Source organism: Camelus bactrianus, chromosome 13, assembly GCF_048773025.1.
Source record: "Camelus bactrianus isolate YW-2024 breed Bactrian camel chromosome 13, ASM4877302v1, whole genome shotgun sequence".
Taxonomy (NCBI): Eukaryota; Metazoa; Chordata; class Mammalia; order Artiodactyla; family Camelidae; genus Camelus; species Camelus bactrianus.
The window spans coordinates 40,819,777-40,838,964 of NC_133551.1; the positions used below are offsets into that span (position 1 = coordinate 40,819,777).

The following is a 19,188-nucleotide window of genomic DNA, read 5'->3' on the forward strand; positions in this document are numbered from 1 at the left end:
GCACGGTGTGACTTCAAGATTTCCTGTGTGAAACATTGACAATTTGATCACTGATAACAAAATACACTGTGTAGTAAATACTAAATAAGAGGACTTAAACCAACCCACGATCTGTGATTCTGACCAGCTTAATATTTTTTCAAATGCTGCTCGAAGCACAAAATGAAAACTTATTAACTAAAACTAAAACCATCTTCTCCAACACAAATGGATGTCATCTTTATAGATGGTTAAAATAAATAAGTTTTGGGTAACTGCTTGGGTAATTTGGGAATGTAGCCACTTGGCGAAGTAATTTGTGGCTAATTGGCTTTTGATGAATTGGTCATTTGACACATGGATTTTCGGCCAACTGGCACTTGAGAACTGATATTCGTCAAGTTGGACTGCCTCCCACACGGGCCTGGGGCTTGATTTCTGGGGCCAGGCTGTGAGGCCCACATGGGCGCCTGGCAGGCTGAGCACTTGGTCAGGGATCCAGAGATTATCTTGGACCTGGAGGAGAGAATCCAGAAGACCTGGTCATCCCCCAGCCTTGGCTACCTGCTTCATCCTGAGGGTCTGCTCTGGGCAAGGCTGTGTAAGATTTGGGGCACGCAAGTCATAACAGAATGAGAGTGGCCTTTATTGACTGAATGCTGGGCTGAGTGAAGCACCCGTGGGCGTTGTCTCATTTGACTCTCACCCACAGGCCTGTGCAACCAGTGTGACTATTTGCATTTTACAGATAAAGGAGGCTCAGAGGGGTTAGGTTCCCTGGCCAAGAGCACACCAGTGGGTGAATGGCAAAGTCGGGTTTCAGACCAGGTAAGTTGTCTGTCCCTAAATCCCACGCTATTAACCACTGGGCCCAAATGGATTGGATATAGTCCTTGTCTTCAAGTAGCTGCTGGTGCAGTCAGCTCCTTCATCAAGAATTTGCAGCCGAAAGGGGACCCCTTTCCTGTTTCTCCAGGTGAAAAGACTGAGTCCTGGAGAAGGTGTGAGTTTTGTCAAAATGAAGGTCACACAGTGTTGGTTTCAGCGCGAGGACTGGAACCATGCGGGTCCTCGTTCCTCTCCACCTGGCTGCCTCTGCCTCCAGCCTGGCTCCTGGATTTCTGCCTTTGTGTTCTGGTCTCTGAAAGTGGGACAGACCCCAGTGGCCTCCCGCCTTCCATCCCCCACCCCTCCTTGTTTATGTCCACGTTAATGGGCCTTTGCAGGCTGGCCCAGCTGCCGAGTGCGAGCCAGCGAGCCACCTGGAGCTGCGTCTGCCACAGAATGTTTACGGTGTGCGGAGCCGAAACGAAACAACATCCATCTTGTTGACTGGTCCTAAACACTGCACTCATTCATGGCCGGCCCGCTGACGGGGTCCCCACGCCTGGCAGTGAGCTGCCACAGCTCACCCGGCGAAACCTGGCAATGAGATGAGGGAGAAGAAAGCAGGAGGGCTTTGGGGAAATCATGCCCTGAGCCCAGGAGGCCTTCCGGCCTGTTTTCTATTCACCCCATCCTTTAACCAGACACATCCGTTAGGATGGTGTACTGTGACGTCACGGCTGGTCTGAGGAAAAGATGCTAGGCACTGAGCTGGCATGAGGAATGCAGGTCAGTGCTAGCCACGGGCCTCAGTAAGGACTGATGAGCTCATCTGTGGGCACATGAAGTACCACGTCGTGGAGGCCAGCAGCCCTGCATCCTGGAGACGGCCAGGGCTTTACCCCAGACAGACTGGCTTGAGTCTGGGTACAGCCCTCATCACCTCCCAGACTCAGTTTTCTTATCTCTCGATTGACCCTTGCCTGGCAGAGCTTATGGAAGAAGCTTTAAGATACAGTCGTCAACCAAGTTGTCCCTATAAAGGTCCCATCTCTGCCAGGATGTGGAGAGTGTTACCCTCTCCAGCTGCCTTTAAAAGGTAACAGAGAGGTACCATGGAGTGAATGCCTGATGGAGGCTCCAGAGAACTGGGTCTGGTCCTGACTTGGCCACAGGGGTATAAATTTGGACAAGCCCCTTGCTCTCTGTGGGCCTCAGTTTCCCTTTTCTGTAAAATGGGAGGCTGAGATTAGATTGTCTTTCAGGGCCATGTTAGCCCTGGCATCTTGCAATAGAATGATGGAGGGATATTCCTCAGTGTGTGTGCACTTCCCCCTGGGGAATGGCCTCCCTGGGCCTATGGGTAGCTCTGTGGGTGAGATGTGGGATGATCTCTGTCCCCCTGGGTGAGGACTGCAGTCTGGAATCACCAGCCTTGGGATTGAAACCCAGGTCTGTTTCTTTCTAGGTGTGTTAATTCAGGAGAAGTCATTTCACCTTCCTGGGCTTCAGTTTCCTCATCTGTAAAAAGGGCTAATTGGTCTATCTAGCAAGACTGCTGAGAGGCTTGGATGAAACATTTAGCACAGTACTCTGCCCTCCAAAGTGTGGACACAACACTTACATCACATGGTGAGGGCTACGGGGGAGTGATCCCCAGAGTTCAGGGAGCAGCCAGCCACATGAAGAGAGGGTGGCAGAATCAAAGGAGGCTTCATGGAGGCAGTGATGATGCTGGAGGAAGGATAAGGGAAGGCAGGTATGTTCCCTCGTCCTTACTGAGGGGAAGAGCAGCAGGATTTCAGTACTGGCATTGATCATCCCAGAGTCTTCTTTCTATTTAAGGGTCCATGTTGCTCATCGGACTGTGAGCTCCCGAGGGAGGTACCAGTGTTTAGCTCATCTCTTTGTCCCAGTGTGCAGGTCTGGCACACATAGGAGCTCAGGGTAAATGTGGGTAGGTATTGTCTTCAGCCCATTCCAGAGGAAGATTTACATTCCTTTGGGAAATGGCAGGCCTGTCAGGTAGTGAGGGGCCCCAAATGCTGGGGTCCTGAGGAGGGAGAAGTCAGGGTCTTCTTCAAGACCAGTCCACTCTCTGGGTCCTAAGGCCTCTTGATGGGATTCATGATGGCTCTCTGGGGCTAGAAGAGACATTTAGAGGCACCTCCAGTCCACTTCCTTTGTTTTACAGCAAAGGAAGCTGAGGCCAGAGGTTGCAGTGAGTCCTCTGGGAAGCCTAGAATGCTGGGCTCTGCTTCCCTTCCTGTGGGGGGCCGTTCCCCAAACTCTTGACCTGAAGTATAAGAAGAAAGTCAGGACTGAGTGCGGGGGATACTGGACCAAACACACGAGCACTGATTGGTTTCTTTTGGATGCGAACCTGGCTCCCTCCTCATGGAGGTGAAATGTGACCTTGTGGGCAGGATTTCTAACCTCTGCAACACATGTTGATGGTGTGTTCCCGAATGGGCTGCCCCATCAGCTGTGTCTTCATGGACACCCTCCCTTGCAGCCTCAGGAGTCAGGGCAGTGTGGTCCTGCATGGGCCGGGCTGTCCCGTCTGAAGACTGAACCTGCAGTCTCTCCGCCGCTCTCTGAGACCTGCTCTTGTTTGGAGTGAAAACACTGCTGGATGCTGCTTCATGTTCCCGCAAACATGTTTTTGGAAATATTCCTTATGTTTCCACTCCCCACCTCTCCAGGGAAATCAGTGGGTTTCAGCCAGTAAAGCCTTGATGGCTGGAGTGGGGTCTGCAGTCTGGCCGCCCCCCGCCCCTCACCAGGGGCCTGTGTCTTAGAGAAAAGGCTTCTGTCTCCTTCTGGGTCTCTCTTTCCCAGCAGCAGAGGTTCGAGTGTCACTCAAGCCTTGCTCAGCTCTACCCTGACGCAGTCTTCTCTGCATTTGTCCTTCAAACTGTCATTTGACACACTTACACGTGAGCCACACACAGTGCGAGGAGAGCTCTGATCGAGGGACACACACGGGGCTGAGGTAGCGCAGAGGGAGTAGTGAAGGGTGCTCAGTGGGGGGATGGCAAGGGCAGGTCTGGGGAGCTGTGAGCAGCTGGGCACAGCTGGAGGCTGCCAGTGTGTTGGGAACCAGCAGGAGAGGGGCTGGACGATGGGAACAAACAGGAGGTAGAGGGTCTGATTTGCCTGCCTTAGGCTGTCAGAGGGTATCTTGTGAATAGTGGGAGCCATGGAGGGTTAGGAGCAGGGGGAAGACCGGATGGTTGCTTGTGCTTTGGAAAAATAACCCTGGCCTCAGTGGAGTGGTGAAAGTTGGTGGTGGTTTGAACTGGGGTGCAGACGGTGAAGCTGGGGAGGAAAGGGACTGAGAGCTGTTAAGTGCGGGGGATGGGGACTGAGGGAGAGGAAGGGGCTGAGTCAGGAGATACAGCAGGTGAAGGGGAAGGTGTGGGGTGGAGGAGGCGGGGATGTGGGCTTGGCCCCAAGGTCTCAAGCCCCAGTCTCTGCTCCCAGGCCTGGGAGAGTCACCTGCCTGCGACCCTCCTGTACGCCCCTCATTGTGTGCCTTTGGAGGAGACCTCCCTTTTCCCATCTGGAAAACCAGGAGTCGGCCTGGTCAGTGGCTCTCAGTGCTTCCGTTTCCTAACAGGGCCTTCATTGTACTACCTCCTTTACTCTCCGGAAATGAAATTCATAGAGAATGAAACTCGCCAGCACCATAGTCCTTAAAAATCCCATATCGTGTTTTGATTGTATCATAAGGAAGAAATGAAAGGGAAGAAACTCCTAAGTAATGTATGCTCCCCATGGAAGCATCAGTCCCTCGCACCTGTGCATTGCATCCCTGACCGGACCTGACGGCTGCAGATACGCACATGTCACAAGCAGAGTGACTGAGGGTGACGTGATTCTCTGAAATGGTGAACAGTTGGTCAAGTTCCAAACAAAACACAGTACAGTCTTTCCTCCATGCACATGGTAGTTCCATTCCTGGAAAATTCAGTGTATGTTAAAATCATGAAAAAAGTACTTTGTGTTTATGTGCAAAATGGGGCTGTGTTCCCGACTTAGATGCCCAGGTTGCTTGTTTACAGATATTTTGAGTATCTGGCAACATATTCAGGTAGTTAGTGTGAGGCTGACCCACCCTTAGCAGTGAGTTGGCCATCCCTGGCTCCTCCGCACTAAATGACAGTGACTCCCAGTCATTGTGACACCAAATGTCCACCCCCAGTGATTTTCAGTGTGCTCCCTGGGGTGGAATCTCCGCTCTGAGAACCCCTGTTACAGTGATGGCTGAGGGAGGGCGCCTCGTGCCCTGGTGGGTGAGGGTATAGACTGGAGCACTGGCTGGAGGTCCTCAGGGATGGCAGGGGGGAAGAGAAGAAAGCCTTGTGGGATATGACTGGTCAGGGAGGGCTTCATGGAGGAGGGGCCCTGGGAGCTGAGTGGTTTCAGCTCTGGGGCCCAGGAGAGGGGGTTTTTCAGAAACCAAAGCTAATTCTATGACTTCTTCAGTAGACTTTGCCAGCCTTTCCCAAGAGTCTAGAAACTCTGAGCCTTTCTGAGGTACAAGGAACTGTTCCCACTGTCTGCTCTGTGCTGCATCTCTGAATGTATCCTTTCCTGAAGGTCCAGGCGTCTTCCACAAGTTGGTGGTATCTTCTCAGAATAACTGATCCTTCCCCAAGAGACCTGAGATGGAGGGAGGGACTTTAAGGTGCTGGCATCTCACATGCCCTGACCCGCCCGCAGCTGCCTGGAGCTGGGCATTTATTTCTCCCCATTGCCTTTATGTCTTCCTTCTTGTTTTACATAATTTTTAGCAGTTTGGGGGGACATTTTGTTGGTTAGAAGGAAAAAAAATGACATGGACACAGGAGTTAACAAATTAGCTTGATTTAAGGGGAGGGAGTCAAAAAGAAGGCCAAACATGAAATAAATATATGCCTGAAATAAACATTATGGTCATGTATTTACTGAAAAATCACAGATGGAATATGTTTGTCTTTGAGAAGATTTTATAGATTTCAACAGCCATTTCCTCTGGATTTCTTGTCATCCCATTACTTTCCTGGCTGTTTTGGGCTTGGACAAAAACAAAGGGTTTTTGGTGACCATAACTATTACTCCCTGATGATTTGGGCCAGGCAGGGGCTCACGTGGGGTTCAAGGCACCCTAGGAAGTGGTAGGCCTTCCGAGCTGAGAAGCATGGGGTTTTGCAGCCTCAAAATCAGAGAATCTTCTTATGTCTGATCCATAACATCATAGAATCTTAGAAGCAAAGTAATTTAAATGCTTAGCTTTAAAAAATTACATCATCTCAGAATGAGAGAATCATGGAATTTTAGAATCCCAGATGCATGGAAATCCCTAATCTTAAATTTTGGAGCCATAATAGCTCAGTGTGATGAAATACGGAATCTGAGAATTTTAAGGAATATCAGAGATTTTTTGCTAGACCACCTTAGCCCCACCCCTGGGAAATAGTTAAATATGCTAAATACTTCCCGTGCATTCTTCTGCTTCTGCTTTGCTTTCTCCTTACTGAACCTGGAACCTGGTTGTGTGTGTGTGTGTGTGCGCGCGCGCGCGCCTGAGGACTCTAGCAATCAATTATACCTAGTGTGGGTGCCACCTTTCCAGGGAAGGACCTGAGAGGAGGAGGAGGCTAGGAGACTGCCTGTTGCAGTCTTGGAGAGGCAAGCGGGGAGAGGTCAGAGGCTCCAGCAGACCCAGCCCGAGGAGAGGACTCTGGGTCCTGAGGACTCGCTGGGCTGCACCTCCTCCTGTCAGCTGTCTTACCTTATGTGAAGGCAGCTGTCTTCTTAGGGCTGTCCTCTTCTGCAAGCCTTTAAGAGAAAGGGTTCCAGGGGTCCTCTGGGCCAGCATCTGGGAGTACCCACACTCTCCCACCCTGGAATTGCTGGCGGTGGGCTGGGAGGGCAGGGGCCTGTTCACAGATGTGTGTGCTGGAGGATGGTCTGTGCCGAGTTAGGGGGAGCAGTCTATCTCAGCTCTGTCTTTGGTCTCTTCTCAAGGATGGATTTTGGCCCAGCTTTTTAAAATTACTGAAAAAACATGAAATATTTTGAAATAAGTAATACAGAGATTTTAAAATATTTTAACGCTTACGTACAGTAGAATTCACTAAGAGTGCGTGTGTGTGAACAGTTCTGTGAGTTTTGTCATGTTACCACCATTACAATCAGAAATCAGAATAATGATGTACTCGCCCCAAAAAAGAATGGAGGTTTTCAAAAGCACTCCTATGATAAAGCCACCACTCTCCCTGCAGCTACTCTTCTAATTCTCAAGTCTTTTCAATACAAAACTCAGATATCCTTCCACACCATTAAGTCTGGTGGCTCCTGCTCTCGCTCTCCAGGCTTCTTGCTACATCATATAAAACCCAGAGCCTCCCCAGGACCCTCAAGACCCTACCAGTCAGGCCCGGCTTCCTCATCACCTGCTTCTCTTACCTTTGCTCGCTAGGCTCCAGCCACACCTGGCCTTCTTGTGTTCCTACCCTGGAGAACACTCCTACCTCAGGGCCTTTGTACCTGCTGCTCCCTCTGTGTGAATGCTCTTCCCCCAGGTGTCCCCATGGCTCCCTCCTTCCCTCACTCAGGCCTCTATGCAGATGTCAGCCCCTCAGAGCCCTGCCCTGATTGTCCCCATTTCTCCACAATTTCTAGCTTCTTACCTTTACTGTAATTCACATTTATCCCTACTTGATATATATTTATGTAGTTTACTTTTGAAATTGTCTTCTCTCTAATCAGAATGCAAACACCATGAGAAAAGAGATTTTCCTTTCTTGTTCATCACTGCATTCCTGTGCCAGGTGCCTGGTTCTGGCCCAGAGTAGACATTCAATATACATATCTTAGATGAATGAATGCATTATAAATGTTTGATTTATTTTTCATCTTATTTACTGTTCAAGTTATTTTTATGTGTATGGAATTTTGAATCTTCTTTTCTTTTTTTTTTTTAATTTTGTGGGGGGAGGTAGTTAGTTTTATTTGTTTATTTTTTGAAGGAGGTACTGGGGATTGAACCCAGGACCTTGTGCACGCTAAGCACACATTCTACCACTAAGCTATACCCTCCCCTGGAATCTTCTTTTTCATTTCAGATAATTCTTACAAATATTTTCCCTTGTAATTAAAACCTTTAGTAAATGCAGTAAAATCCATGATGAGATGCCTTGTGATTAGATGGCTTCATATAAAACACAATTGGCCATTGGCAGTTGCTCCTGTCCTCTGTCCACCCTCTGTACAGAAAGAGTGCTTCTCGTCTCTGAAGTTTGGTGGGTTTAGGAAGTGATTGTGTCATGAGCATTTGAGAGGCTTACTCAGTTCCTTGTGTAGTGTGTACTTTGTGATAAGTGGACTGTTTCTGACATGTCTAATAAATGAAAACATTTTTTTCCCACATATTAACTGGAAAAACCAAAAAACTAGCATTTTAAACTTAACTGTAGGATAACAGAGCTCTGCATTTTTAAGGAATTGAAGTTTTTGGACCACATTTATTGCATTATGGTGGGATTTTATTATGTTTAATAGCTACATAAAATTTCTGCTGAGTAACTTTACTGTAGTTTATGTAACCATTTTTGTATTATTGGATATGCAGGCTCTCTCTTTTCTATTATATTCTTTTCAATTATAAATGACCCTGAATTGCTACATTAACCGATTAAAAAAAAATGAGAATACCCAGAGTAGTGAGAATGCAAGGAAACAGGTGCTTTCCTGTACTGCTGACAAATTGATATATTCCTTTTGGAGAGCAGTTTGAACAGTGCATAGCAGAATTCTTGAAGATTTTTCATGTCCTTTGACTCAGCAATCTCACATCTAGGAATTTATTCTAAGGCTGTAAATATGGATGGACATGAAGACAAGTCTATAAGGACATTCATTTCATGATTGTTTCTAGTTTTAATCTTTTTAAAGAATCTTAATCCTAACTATGGAGGATAGATTAAAGTATGTACAAACGTGTATGGAACACTATGCAATCATTAAAATTATATGTTGGAAGGGGCTTTTTGAATCTGTTTATAGCAAATAGGCTTGTATCAGACTAACCTTCCCTCAGAATAAAATGTAAAATCCAACTGTTTGAAAGTATCAAAGAACTACCAAGATGGCCAGGACTTGAGGGATCAACACCCTGTAGAGAAGGGAAATATGCTGAGGTGAATCTGACTGTGGAACACTTCTTCCTCTCAGGCATTTGCCAGATTGCAAGTGTAGGATGAGGAGTTGGAGAGCTGAACAGGGCTTTCTGCAGTCTTAAAGTGCTAGAGATACAAAAACTGGAGTTTAGGGCCGCCAAGATAGGCAGATCTTGAGGGGCCAAAATTCCATGGAGGTAGAAAGTGACAGAAAGTGAGCTGAATGTTCAGTATTACTTTTCCTTCCAAGATATTTGTTGGTTCTTAAGCGGCATGGGCTATGTGGCTGAGAGTTCAACAGCACGGCAGTTAAGAGGCTGAGGAACTAAGCAAAACTTTCAACAGCCTCAAGTTCTGGGAGCTTATGAAGTTCAGTGTCAACCAGGGAGGAGGAGCCCTGGCATCCCAAGCTCCCAGCTGGGGCCCCTGAAGGGCCGCATCCTAGGAGAAGGAGAGTAACCTTCACCAAGCCTAAAGCCGAGCTTCAAAACAGTGAAATTCTGGACTGGATAAAGATGATCTTCCTCTCTTTTAGCTGCCTTTGAAAAGCAGAAGAAAATTCTCTCTGGAGGAAGAGATCATCTGGAGCCTGTAGAAATTTCATACACAATGTTGCACATTCAGTCAGAAATTACCAGAGATACCAGGAGGCAGGACCAAGAGGGGGAAAAACATGACAAAAACAGACTCACAGGTGGTTCACATATTAGGTTTTTTGGGCACAGAATCTAAAATAACTGTGATGGGGTGGGGGTATAGCTTAGTGGTAAACCGTATGCTTAGCATGCACAAGGTCCTGGGTTCAATCCCCACTCTGCCATTTTTTTAAAAAAAGGAAAAAATAAAATAACTGTGATTACTGTGTTCAAGGAGATAGATTACCAAATAAAGAATTTCAACAGGTATCTGAAAGCTATAAAAATTAATCAAATGGAAAAATTTAAACTAAAAAGTACAAAAAAATCTAAGAACTCAAAAGGTGGATTTAATAGATTAGATGCAGTTAAAGAAAAGATTCATAAATTGGAAAATAGTTTAGTAGACAATATCTAGCTGAAGCATGAAAGTTAAAAAAGGATGGAAAATTCAGAAAAGAGCATAAGAGAGTTATAAAACGTGGTGAAAATGTCTAACATACATTGTTGCCCCAGAAAGATAGATAACGGGCAGAAGTACTGTCTGCTAATTTTCCACAATGGACAGTTTTGCATGTAGGGGAGTGGAGGCTGCTCTTTCCCCAGTGTCAAACGGAAGTTCCAGGCCTCTGTCTAATTAAACCAACTTGCATTACATAGCTCTCTGAGACCATCACTGTGGCATTGTGGGCTGGGGAGGTGAGACCATGCTGATCGGTTCAGACTTCTGCAGCCTGCCCTGGAATATAGTTAATAAGAACAACAATGAGAGCAGACACTAACAGAATGCCTACTGTGTGCCAGGTGTACTCTTCTGGGTACTTTACATGTGGTATATGAACCCATTTTAACTTCATAAACTGTGGCATAGAGCAGTTAAGTCACTTGACTTAGACAAGGTCACAACTAATAAATGGCAAAACCAGGATTCAAACCTAGTCAGTTAGGCTCCAGAATTGGCACTCTCATCTGCTATGCTCTCCCATGTCTCCTTCTCAAGCCCCATTGATAGACAATGGAAATACGAGACCCTGGGAGGGACAATAAAGGAGGGAACAAATACTAGTTGTTATGGACTGGATGTTTGTGTCCCTCCCCAAATTCATATGTTGAAGCCCCAACCTCCAGAGTGGATGTATTTGGAGACGGGGCCTCTAAGGGAGAAATTAAGGTTAAATGAGGTCATAAGGGTGGGGCCCTGATCCAATAGGATTAGTGTCCTTATGAGAAGAGATACCAGAGCATGTGCATGCTCTCTGTCTCTCTCCATGTGTGCAGTAAGGAAAGGCCGTAGGAGGGACTCAGTGAGAAGGTGGCTCTCTTTAAGCCGGGAAGAGAGCCCTCACCAGAAACCAAATCGGCAGGAACCTTGATCATGGACTTCCAGACTCCAGAACTGTAAGAAAATACACTTCTGTTGTTTAAGTCACCCAGGATATGGTATTTTGTTATGGCAGCCCAAGCAGACTAATAGAATGGGGAAGTAATCAGCTGCATTGACTCCCTTAATGGTGTGAAGTCATGTCTGGTCAGCACTGCCTTCCCAGGCTGAGAGAGCTGGGCTTGCATCTTAATTCCACCATTCACCAGCTGCATGACCTTGGGCAGGCCACTTACTCTTCCTCGAAAATGGCGTTAGTAGTTCTGGCATGTAAAGAGCCTAGTACTGTGCCAGGCACATAACGGGCACTCCATAAACTTAACTATTCATGATATGTTACCTAATGAAAAAAGTAGAGTACAAGAAAATAATATCAGCCTTATTTCTCTCAAAAAATATATAGGTGCTTAGGGAAACACCGCAGAGGTTTATCTGCCATCCTGTGTGTCTGCTGTGGCTCTCTGGTTTGTAGCTTTGTATGTGGTATCTTTTCTAATTGTTGCCTTGGTACATTTTCTAATTTTTTTCTACAACAATAGGTGCTAATTAGGTAGCAGTAAGAGAATGTGCAGGGAAACTTGGCCCATACATGTGCTTATATACTTACATACCTGCACCCAAGTGTGTAACCAACCTTGGGCTACTCATTTCCTGGCCCTGGATGCGACAGACCTGCAGGCTCGTTCTCTGCGATGCCGTCCCAAGGTGAGCCTGCTCAGATTTTACTGGCCTGAGTCCCTGTAAATCTGGCTTAGCTTTAAAGGGGAGGCCATAAGCCCGGCGTGAGGCCTTGAGCATCAGGCTCTGTAGCTCCAGAGGCCCTGCCTAGGTTACAGGCCCCCTGATGGAGCCTGTGACACCCCAAGACAGCTCCAGGCCGAGCAGCCCACCCCGCCGGGCTGTGGAGACTGGAGAAAAAGTTTGGCTGTCCTCCTGCTTCTCCTCTTTCGGAAGCCCTCACTTCCTGCTGGTTGCCGGGCCTTTGGGTTTGGTGAGGAGGGAAGAGAGGGCATGACGGGGCAGCACCAAGGCAGAAGGGGCCCTGGAGTGCAGACGTGACAGGTTCAGCCTTTGCCGAGTGTCCTTAGAGGCCCAGCACTCACCCTCCCTGGGCCAAGTGTCCCCAGCTTTCTGGGGTCTCTAGTGCCCCTCCTGCTCGGGCCTGGCACTCCCACTACTCAGAGGGGAAAGCTGAGGCTCAGAGAGGGGGGCCTGGAGAGCCCAGGCTGAGACTCAAAACCCTGTTAACCTGAGGCTGCCTTCTGTGGCCACTGGTGTCACTGCCTCAGAAAGTAAGCTACTGTTGCTGGAGGCATGTCACCCCAGGGAGGCTGTGACTGTGTCCCCTGCCTATCATGAAAGCAGGAGAGGGAACTTTACTAAAGTGCTGACTGTACCAGGTACCACACCTCTGCATGTCTTACCCATTTAATTCTCACAGCCACCCCCTGGAGCTGAGATTCTTATCCCCATTTTACAGATGAAGGAACTGTGGCTCAAAAGAGTAAGGTAGCTCATCTAGGGTCAAGCAGCCAGAAAGTTATTGGTGGAGCTAAGGCTTCAACCTAGGGGTGTGTGTGTGTGTGTGTGTGTGAGTGACAAAAGCTTGTTCTGTTTCCCTAAGTCAGTGTCTGACATATAGTAGCCACAAAAGTGAATTTGGACAGTCATTCCTGCCCCCCTTCCCAGTGTTTCTAAGCACCTACTGCGGGTCTAACCGTGTGCTAGGAGTAAGGGGAATATCCCCGATGGACCCCAGGTGTCGTGAGAACTTGCTTGCTCTGTGAGTAGGACCAGCCTCTCCCCCATCCAGACCCCTGTTTTCTCTTCTGTATGTAAAATAAGTTGGACAAGATCGTGTCTTAGGATGCACTGCTTTCAGCAACTCTGGAGCTCCAAGACGCTTGTCCTGAAGGATTTCACAGATTCTTGAGGAAGCAAGGCTCTAACAGCACGGCATCAGGGTGGCAGTGCGGAGTGTTACAGTCCCCACCTTGTGGTGGTGATGTGGAGATTTAGAGATCAAACGTGTTGAGTATTTCGCAGATGCACCCTAATTGGCAGCTATTCTCAGGGACTGCTGTCTGCAGAGGTAGGGGAGCTTGGGGAGGGCAGGGGAGACCATGGAACATTCCAGAAGGAGTTGCACTTCTGCTGAACTCTGAGGGCCCAGAGGGGCCTGGGAGATGTCAGGCGCCCTGACTGGAGGGCAAGGGCATGTGCAGTGCAGCAACAAAGCGTCGTGGGATTGCGAGTGTACGGCCGAGGTGAGCCCGGGCTGTGAGGGCCCCCAAGCCAGGCCGGGGGTACCTCCACCTACCAGGGGCCGGCCCTTCAGTCAGAGCTGACAATGGTTTTCACGTCATCAGCGCCAGCTGTAAAATTCTCCACGTTTTACGGATGCAAGAAAGTCTTTCTAACTGCAAAGCTCATGTCTAACACCTGCATTAGATTGGGGTTGGCGTGTTACAGCCCAAGAACCAGTAAGCTTTTTTCTCAATAAGGTTTTGTTGGAACACAGTGCAATCACCTATTTACACATTGTCCGTGGTTGCTTTCCACAGTATAACAACAGAGTCAAGTACTTGTGGCTGACATTGTATGACCTACAAAGCTTAAAATACATACTGTCTTGACTGTTACAGAGAAAGTCTGTTGTCTGAGCCCTACAGTTGCTGTGTGACCTTGGCAAACTGCTTGCCTCCTCTGAGCCTGCCCAGCCAACTTCTGAGTATTGTAGCGAAGCTCATAGGTAATGGCTGTGAAACAACCTGTGGACTGTAAACTGCAGAACCCCGTCACCAGCTTGGCACCTAGTGGGCACTAGAAGTCTGCTTGTCCATGAATGAGGAACTGTTGTCATGTAGGCCTTCCTTGACTTGGCCACTGGCTGCTCCTGGGACAGCAAGGAGGCAGCAGCTGGGATGCTGAATGAATACATCATTGTCCCTCTCATACAGACTTGGCAGTTTTCAGTGTAAATTAAAATTCTTGTGGGGAGTCACCTTATATGTGGTACCACTTTCTAGCCAAGTCATTACGGTAATTTGCACAGCTCTGTGGTGTGTAACTGGAGCCCGTTTGCTTTAGATTTGCTGGCTGTGACCTCATTCAGGTTGACCAGTCCTATAGTTGGTGACCTCTAAACCTTGGGGCTTGTCTTTCTGAGTCTGACCTCAGGGTCATCTGACCTGACCTTCCTGGGGATAGAATACTTCTCATAACAGGACCCTGCCTTCCGACCCCATCCTGAACCCGAGGGTCCATAGAAGAAGGAATTATCATTACCATCACTTTTCAAATGCTTATGTGAGCTAGGCCTCACGCCAAATGCATTGTGTTCATAATCTCACTTAATTGTCACCACAGCCTTGTGAGGAGTTAACCCTAGTTTAAAGATGAGAAAACTGAGGCTTGAAGAGGAAACTAAACCAAACTCTTGCCCCAGGGGTGCCAGTCCAGGTTCTGCTACAGATTTGCTATGTGACCAAGGCAGTACCTTTCCTTCTCTGAGCCTCAGTTTTTTCATCTGTTAATGAAATAGATGGCCAGTCAGTCCCAACCCCGACATTCTCAGTTTTCTCACCAATTTGTGAAAATGAACAGAGGACCATTTCACCCTCCCAGCCTCTAAATAAGCTTCATTTATGTGGGAAGAGCTAGGTCCAAGGTCTGCTCTTGGCTCCGTGTGGCACAGAGGGAGACATGGCTGCTGGGTGCAGACCTCTTCCCAGGGCACCCCCAGCCTGCCTCAGGGCAGCAGAGCCCCTCTCACTTCCCTGCCTCCCCAGAGGAAGTCTCTATTCTTGCTCCTTGGAGACAGAGAGTAAGCAAGGGTGGATCCTGTGACACCCTTGGGGACAGGGAGGCAAAATGCCAACAGGCAGGAAGGCAATGGGAGGGCCTGGGGTTGCAGAGTGACAGTAGCCACATCTTTCCAGTGGTGACAGCATCTCTGGGACACAGCTGCTGGTTTAATTTCCAGTCTCGGAGAAAGCAGGTGGCCCAGGGCAGGGTCTGGCATGGGTCTGGGGAGACCTGGGTTCTGCCCTGGCTAGACCAGCAATTGCCATGTGACCTTGGGTGGCCACTGGCCAGCTCTGGTGCTCATGTCCGTCTGTGAGGTGGGGAGGCCAGTGCTTTCATCAGGATGCTGTGAGGTTCACACAAGATGAGGGCTTGAGTGGTCTTGAAGCCCTGGGCAGTGCCAAACTGTGACCTGAAGGACTCTTTCCTCCTTCCCTCCCAAAACTGCCTATTTATTGTAGGAAAACCTCTTACTGTGTCCAGCGGAGAAGCCACCAATAGGCTCCAATCATTTGTCCAGTAATGATTGTTTCTTCCCCCGGAGGTGATGGGGTTTGCATCTCAACCCAGCCCCTTACTCCGTGTGTGACCTTGGGTAACCCCCTAATCTTCTCTGAGCCTTCGAGTGCTTGCCTGAGATGGAGTGGTCTTACCATCTGGCAGGGTTGTTTTTTAAAGACCGAAGTTTAGGAGTCATTGAGACAATGGAGCCCCGCAGGCTCCCTAACATGATCTTCACTGGAGTCAAGGGTGGGGATGCTTGCTTGGAGGTCCCTGGATGTTCGTCAGTTGGCTGAGAAGCAGCAGGATGAGACTTGGGCTTTGAAGTCTGGGAGATCTGGGTTTGAATTGTGTCCCTGCCTCTTATGGACCTTAGAGCCTGGCGGGAGGCACCTAATTTCTCCACACCTCAACTTTTCTCATCTGGAAAATGGCTGTAATGAACTGCCTCACAGGGATGGACACTTGAAAGAATCAAATGTGCCTGGTGATCGAATAGGTCGGGCTTGATGAACAGAGCTTGATACATGCTGGGCTCCCCTGTGCCTTTACGGGGCTCTGCCTTCCATCTCTCCTCGCCTCCTCCTATGTGAAGGAGGGGTAGGTAACCCAGGGGTCCCCAGCGGGCCTGGTGGGTCCTTAGAAGAAACTTGGAGCCGCCTCCCTGACCCACAGACTCTGGGAGAAAGACCCTGACAGGACAGCCCCATATGATAATTAAGCTCTCTTTGCTCCAAATGCTATTAATGGTCATAAAATTAGCCACAGTTTGCTGAGACCCAGCCCCAGGGTTTGCCTCAGTGGGACAGTAAAATCTCAAGCAGAAACGATTTGAAAAAGGCAGAGACCGCCAAGCAGAGACAGACTTAAACGAGCAGCAGCCTGCTCTCATTAACTCAGACCATTCATATTTGTTACCGGGGATTTCTTTTTAATTAAAAAACAACCAAGTTATTAAAAAATAAGCTTATGAGGGGCTGGCCAAGCGGCAGCCAAAGCCAGTGGGAGCCAGTGTTCCTCACAGCAGGACACTGGCCCAGCGCTTGGCCTGGGAGGGTGACCAGAGGGACACTTGTCTGGAGACTTGTCACTTGCCCTAGGACCTTGAGAGCATTGCAGCCTCGTGTGCAGACTGCAGTGCTCGGCAGGTGAACGCCTGGTGCCTGTCCAGAGCTTTGGGCACAAGGAGGCTTAGCGCTGCATGGCCTTCTGTGAAGAGGCTGCCTGGGGTTGGGGGAGGGGGCTAGAGTTAGGGTTAGGGGAGCTGGATCCTGGAGGATGAGGTTGGGCTTCTGTCTCTCTAAGAGGCCACTTTTTAATTACATAGAGATTAAGACGTGGGGTTTGGGTCTGAATGACCTGAGCCAGAAATCCAGGCCAAACTTTTACTAGCTGTGTGATCTTGAGCAAGTAGTTTAGCCCTCCTGAGCCTCGGCTTTCTCCTCTGTACAGTGAGGATAATGCTTCTCTCTCCCTGCAAGGGCAGTGGGAGGCTCCGATGAGACAGTGGAGTCGGGGCCGGCACGTACTGCTCAGCAAAGGGCACTTCTGTTGTCCTTGTTCTCACGCTGAGCAAGGTAAACCATTAAGATGAGAAAAGAGCCGACACTGGCTCACGATCAGCCCTGAAGCGGACAATCCTTAGGCCTCTTAATGTTTTATTACATCCATGGGACACTTTACACTTTTCAAAGTGCCATTTGACAATAAGAGTGATTTCCACTCCTGGTGCACTGCTGGCTAGGTGTCTGCACTGTGCTGGGGGCTCTGCACCTCAGCTCTCAGGACTTCGCAGCATCTCTGGAGAACCGGCGTGGCTGTCCGCAGTTCACACGGGGACCGGCCTCGGGGAGTGTGGGCCTCAAGGAGGGACTTGCTAGAGTCACAGACTTGGTGGGGGGCAGAAGGGCTCACTCCGGCTCATCAGGCCCCAAAGCCCATGCCCTTTCCTCCTGCCAAGTGATTGGACAGAAAGCCGAAGAAGTTAGTTTTCTCATCACACTGTAGATGAGAAAACTGAGGCCCAGAGAGGGCACGTAGCTTATACCCATCATGCCTAACATTTTTATTATACTTTATGTTGTTTTTAAGGGCTTTGTGCAGATTTCAAGACTAACTGAGGCACATCTGCTTATGGTAGGCACATATGGCAGTTAGCCTGTGAAAGGTCGTGGAGGATGCAGAGGTGTGAATGACTGTGGACTGTGTTTTTATGGGGGTAACGCAGTTTGGAAAACAACGTGGATTGAGCTTCAGGGATAACAAGAAAAAATGCTGTTTAGTGAGCACCTGCTCCTTGACCTCCAGACGTCAGTAACATTCACCCAGCCTGCTGGGCAGCCAGCCCTAGGCAAGGCCGTGCACCTTGTCAAATGAGTGTTAGGTGGTCGGTGTGAGGGTCATAGATCGCAAGCTCCAAGAGATAGGAGTTTATGTGTCTCACTCACCATGTGTCCCACACCTGGGATAGTGTCTGGTCCGTCGGAGTGCTCTGTGTTTGTGCGAAGGTCATTTACCCACTAGAGCTCAGCATCTGCATCTGAGAATTGGGGGTTTTATTACTGATCCTGCTGGTGATTATGGAAATTAATAGGTGTTCCCGTGGCCTCGGACGCAGCAGGGGTTCAGTTAGTGTTGCTCACTGGAGCTCTGTCCCACATGGTACCCCAGTGACTGCCCTCTGCCTATGCCCTCTGCAGACCGTCCCCACTCACCTCATCTCCTCTTCCTGTCTTTCTCTGCGCAGTGAATGGGAGCTACGGCCTCTGCACCCCAGGCTCGGAGAAGAGCCTGCTGGACCTGGACCTTGCGGAGGGCCCTGGCCCCACCTGCCGCCAGGGCCTGTTTCTCCCTGCAGGAAGCCCACCGCCACGGAGCCACCCCCTAGCCTGTGAGAGGCTGCTGCATTTCCCCCACCCCAGCAGGTATGTGCTTCGTTCCCACGCATCAGCTGCCTTCTGTGGATGCTCCGGGAGCCCAGGGACTTAGGGGGCCTCTACACCTCACCTGGTCTACCTGACTTGTGGGACACACAGGGAAACTGAGGCACGGGAGGGCCAGAGACCAGCCAGAGCCCAGTAGCACATGGATGACTGCCTGGTCTAGACTCCACACCGCAGCACTGCAGGCCTCATGAGAGACAAATGGTTTTACTGAGGTGCGTCTGGCTGTTACAGAGAATCAGTCATTTCAGAAGAGGAAGATTCAGAGGATAGGGAAGAGCTTGGAGAGGGAAAACCCAGCTCAGGGTTCGTACACACTGTAGTGTCAAGCCCTGAATGGCTCCTGGAGCAAAGAGGGGTTCTTCCCCACAGGTATCTCCTGCCCCCGGAAGCCGTTGTCCCACACAGCTCTGCCAGGTAACCATCAGTCAGTGCTTGCACATTTCCGGTGACATCCACCTCTGGACAGATGTTCTGTCAGATTGCATATGAGCTGAACTCTGCCTCTTGTGGCTTCTCCCCAGGTCCCAGACGTGCCTCTGTGCCCTGGTTTGCCCAGCCACAGACAGGCCTCTGCACCCACCCACTTGGCCCCAGGGCTCTCACCTGTTGCCTGGGGCTGCAGGTCTAGAGGCTGTTTCACAGACCAGAGATTCTAAAAACTGGCCCAGTTGCGTATTTGCTATTCATTCCCTTTCCAGTCATTTATCAGGCACTGACTCTGTGCCAGGCACAGTGGTTGGTGCCGGGGTGGGTGCCTTGGTGAAGGAAGCGGAAATCTCCCTGATGGAGTTTGCTTTCCAGCGGGAGCCCCACAGCGGGAGATATTACTAATTAGCAGGATACTTATTCTTCCCACGTTCAACAGTTTTTCTTTGAGAATGTGGACTCCCCATGACCCTCTTTGATATTACTGAGACTTCTGATTTATAGGAGTGTTATCAGTCTGC

The 19,188-nt window shown here is 49.2% G+C and overlaps 1 protein-coding gene across 4 annotated transcripts in view; it reads left to right on the forward strand.

The window, feature by feature from the left end:
* Positions 1–19,188, forward strand: part of GLIS1 (GLIS family zinc finger 1) — a 211,473-nt gene that overhangs the window by 109,596 nt on the left and 82,689 nt on the right. For all 4 annotated transcript variants that reach the window (XM_074376453.1, XM_074376455.1, XM_074376454.1 and 1 more), the window contains exon 3: positions 18,043–18,220. In XM_074376453.1, the coding sequence (XP_074232554.1) occupies positions 18,043–18,220 (178 nt within the window). The remainder of the gene's footprint in view (positions 1–18,042; positions 18,221–19,188) is intronic.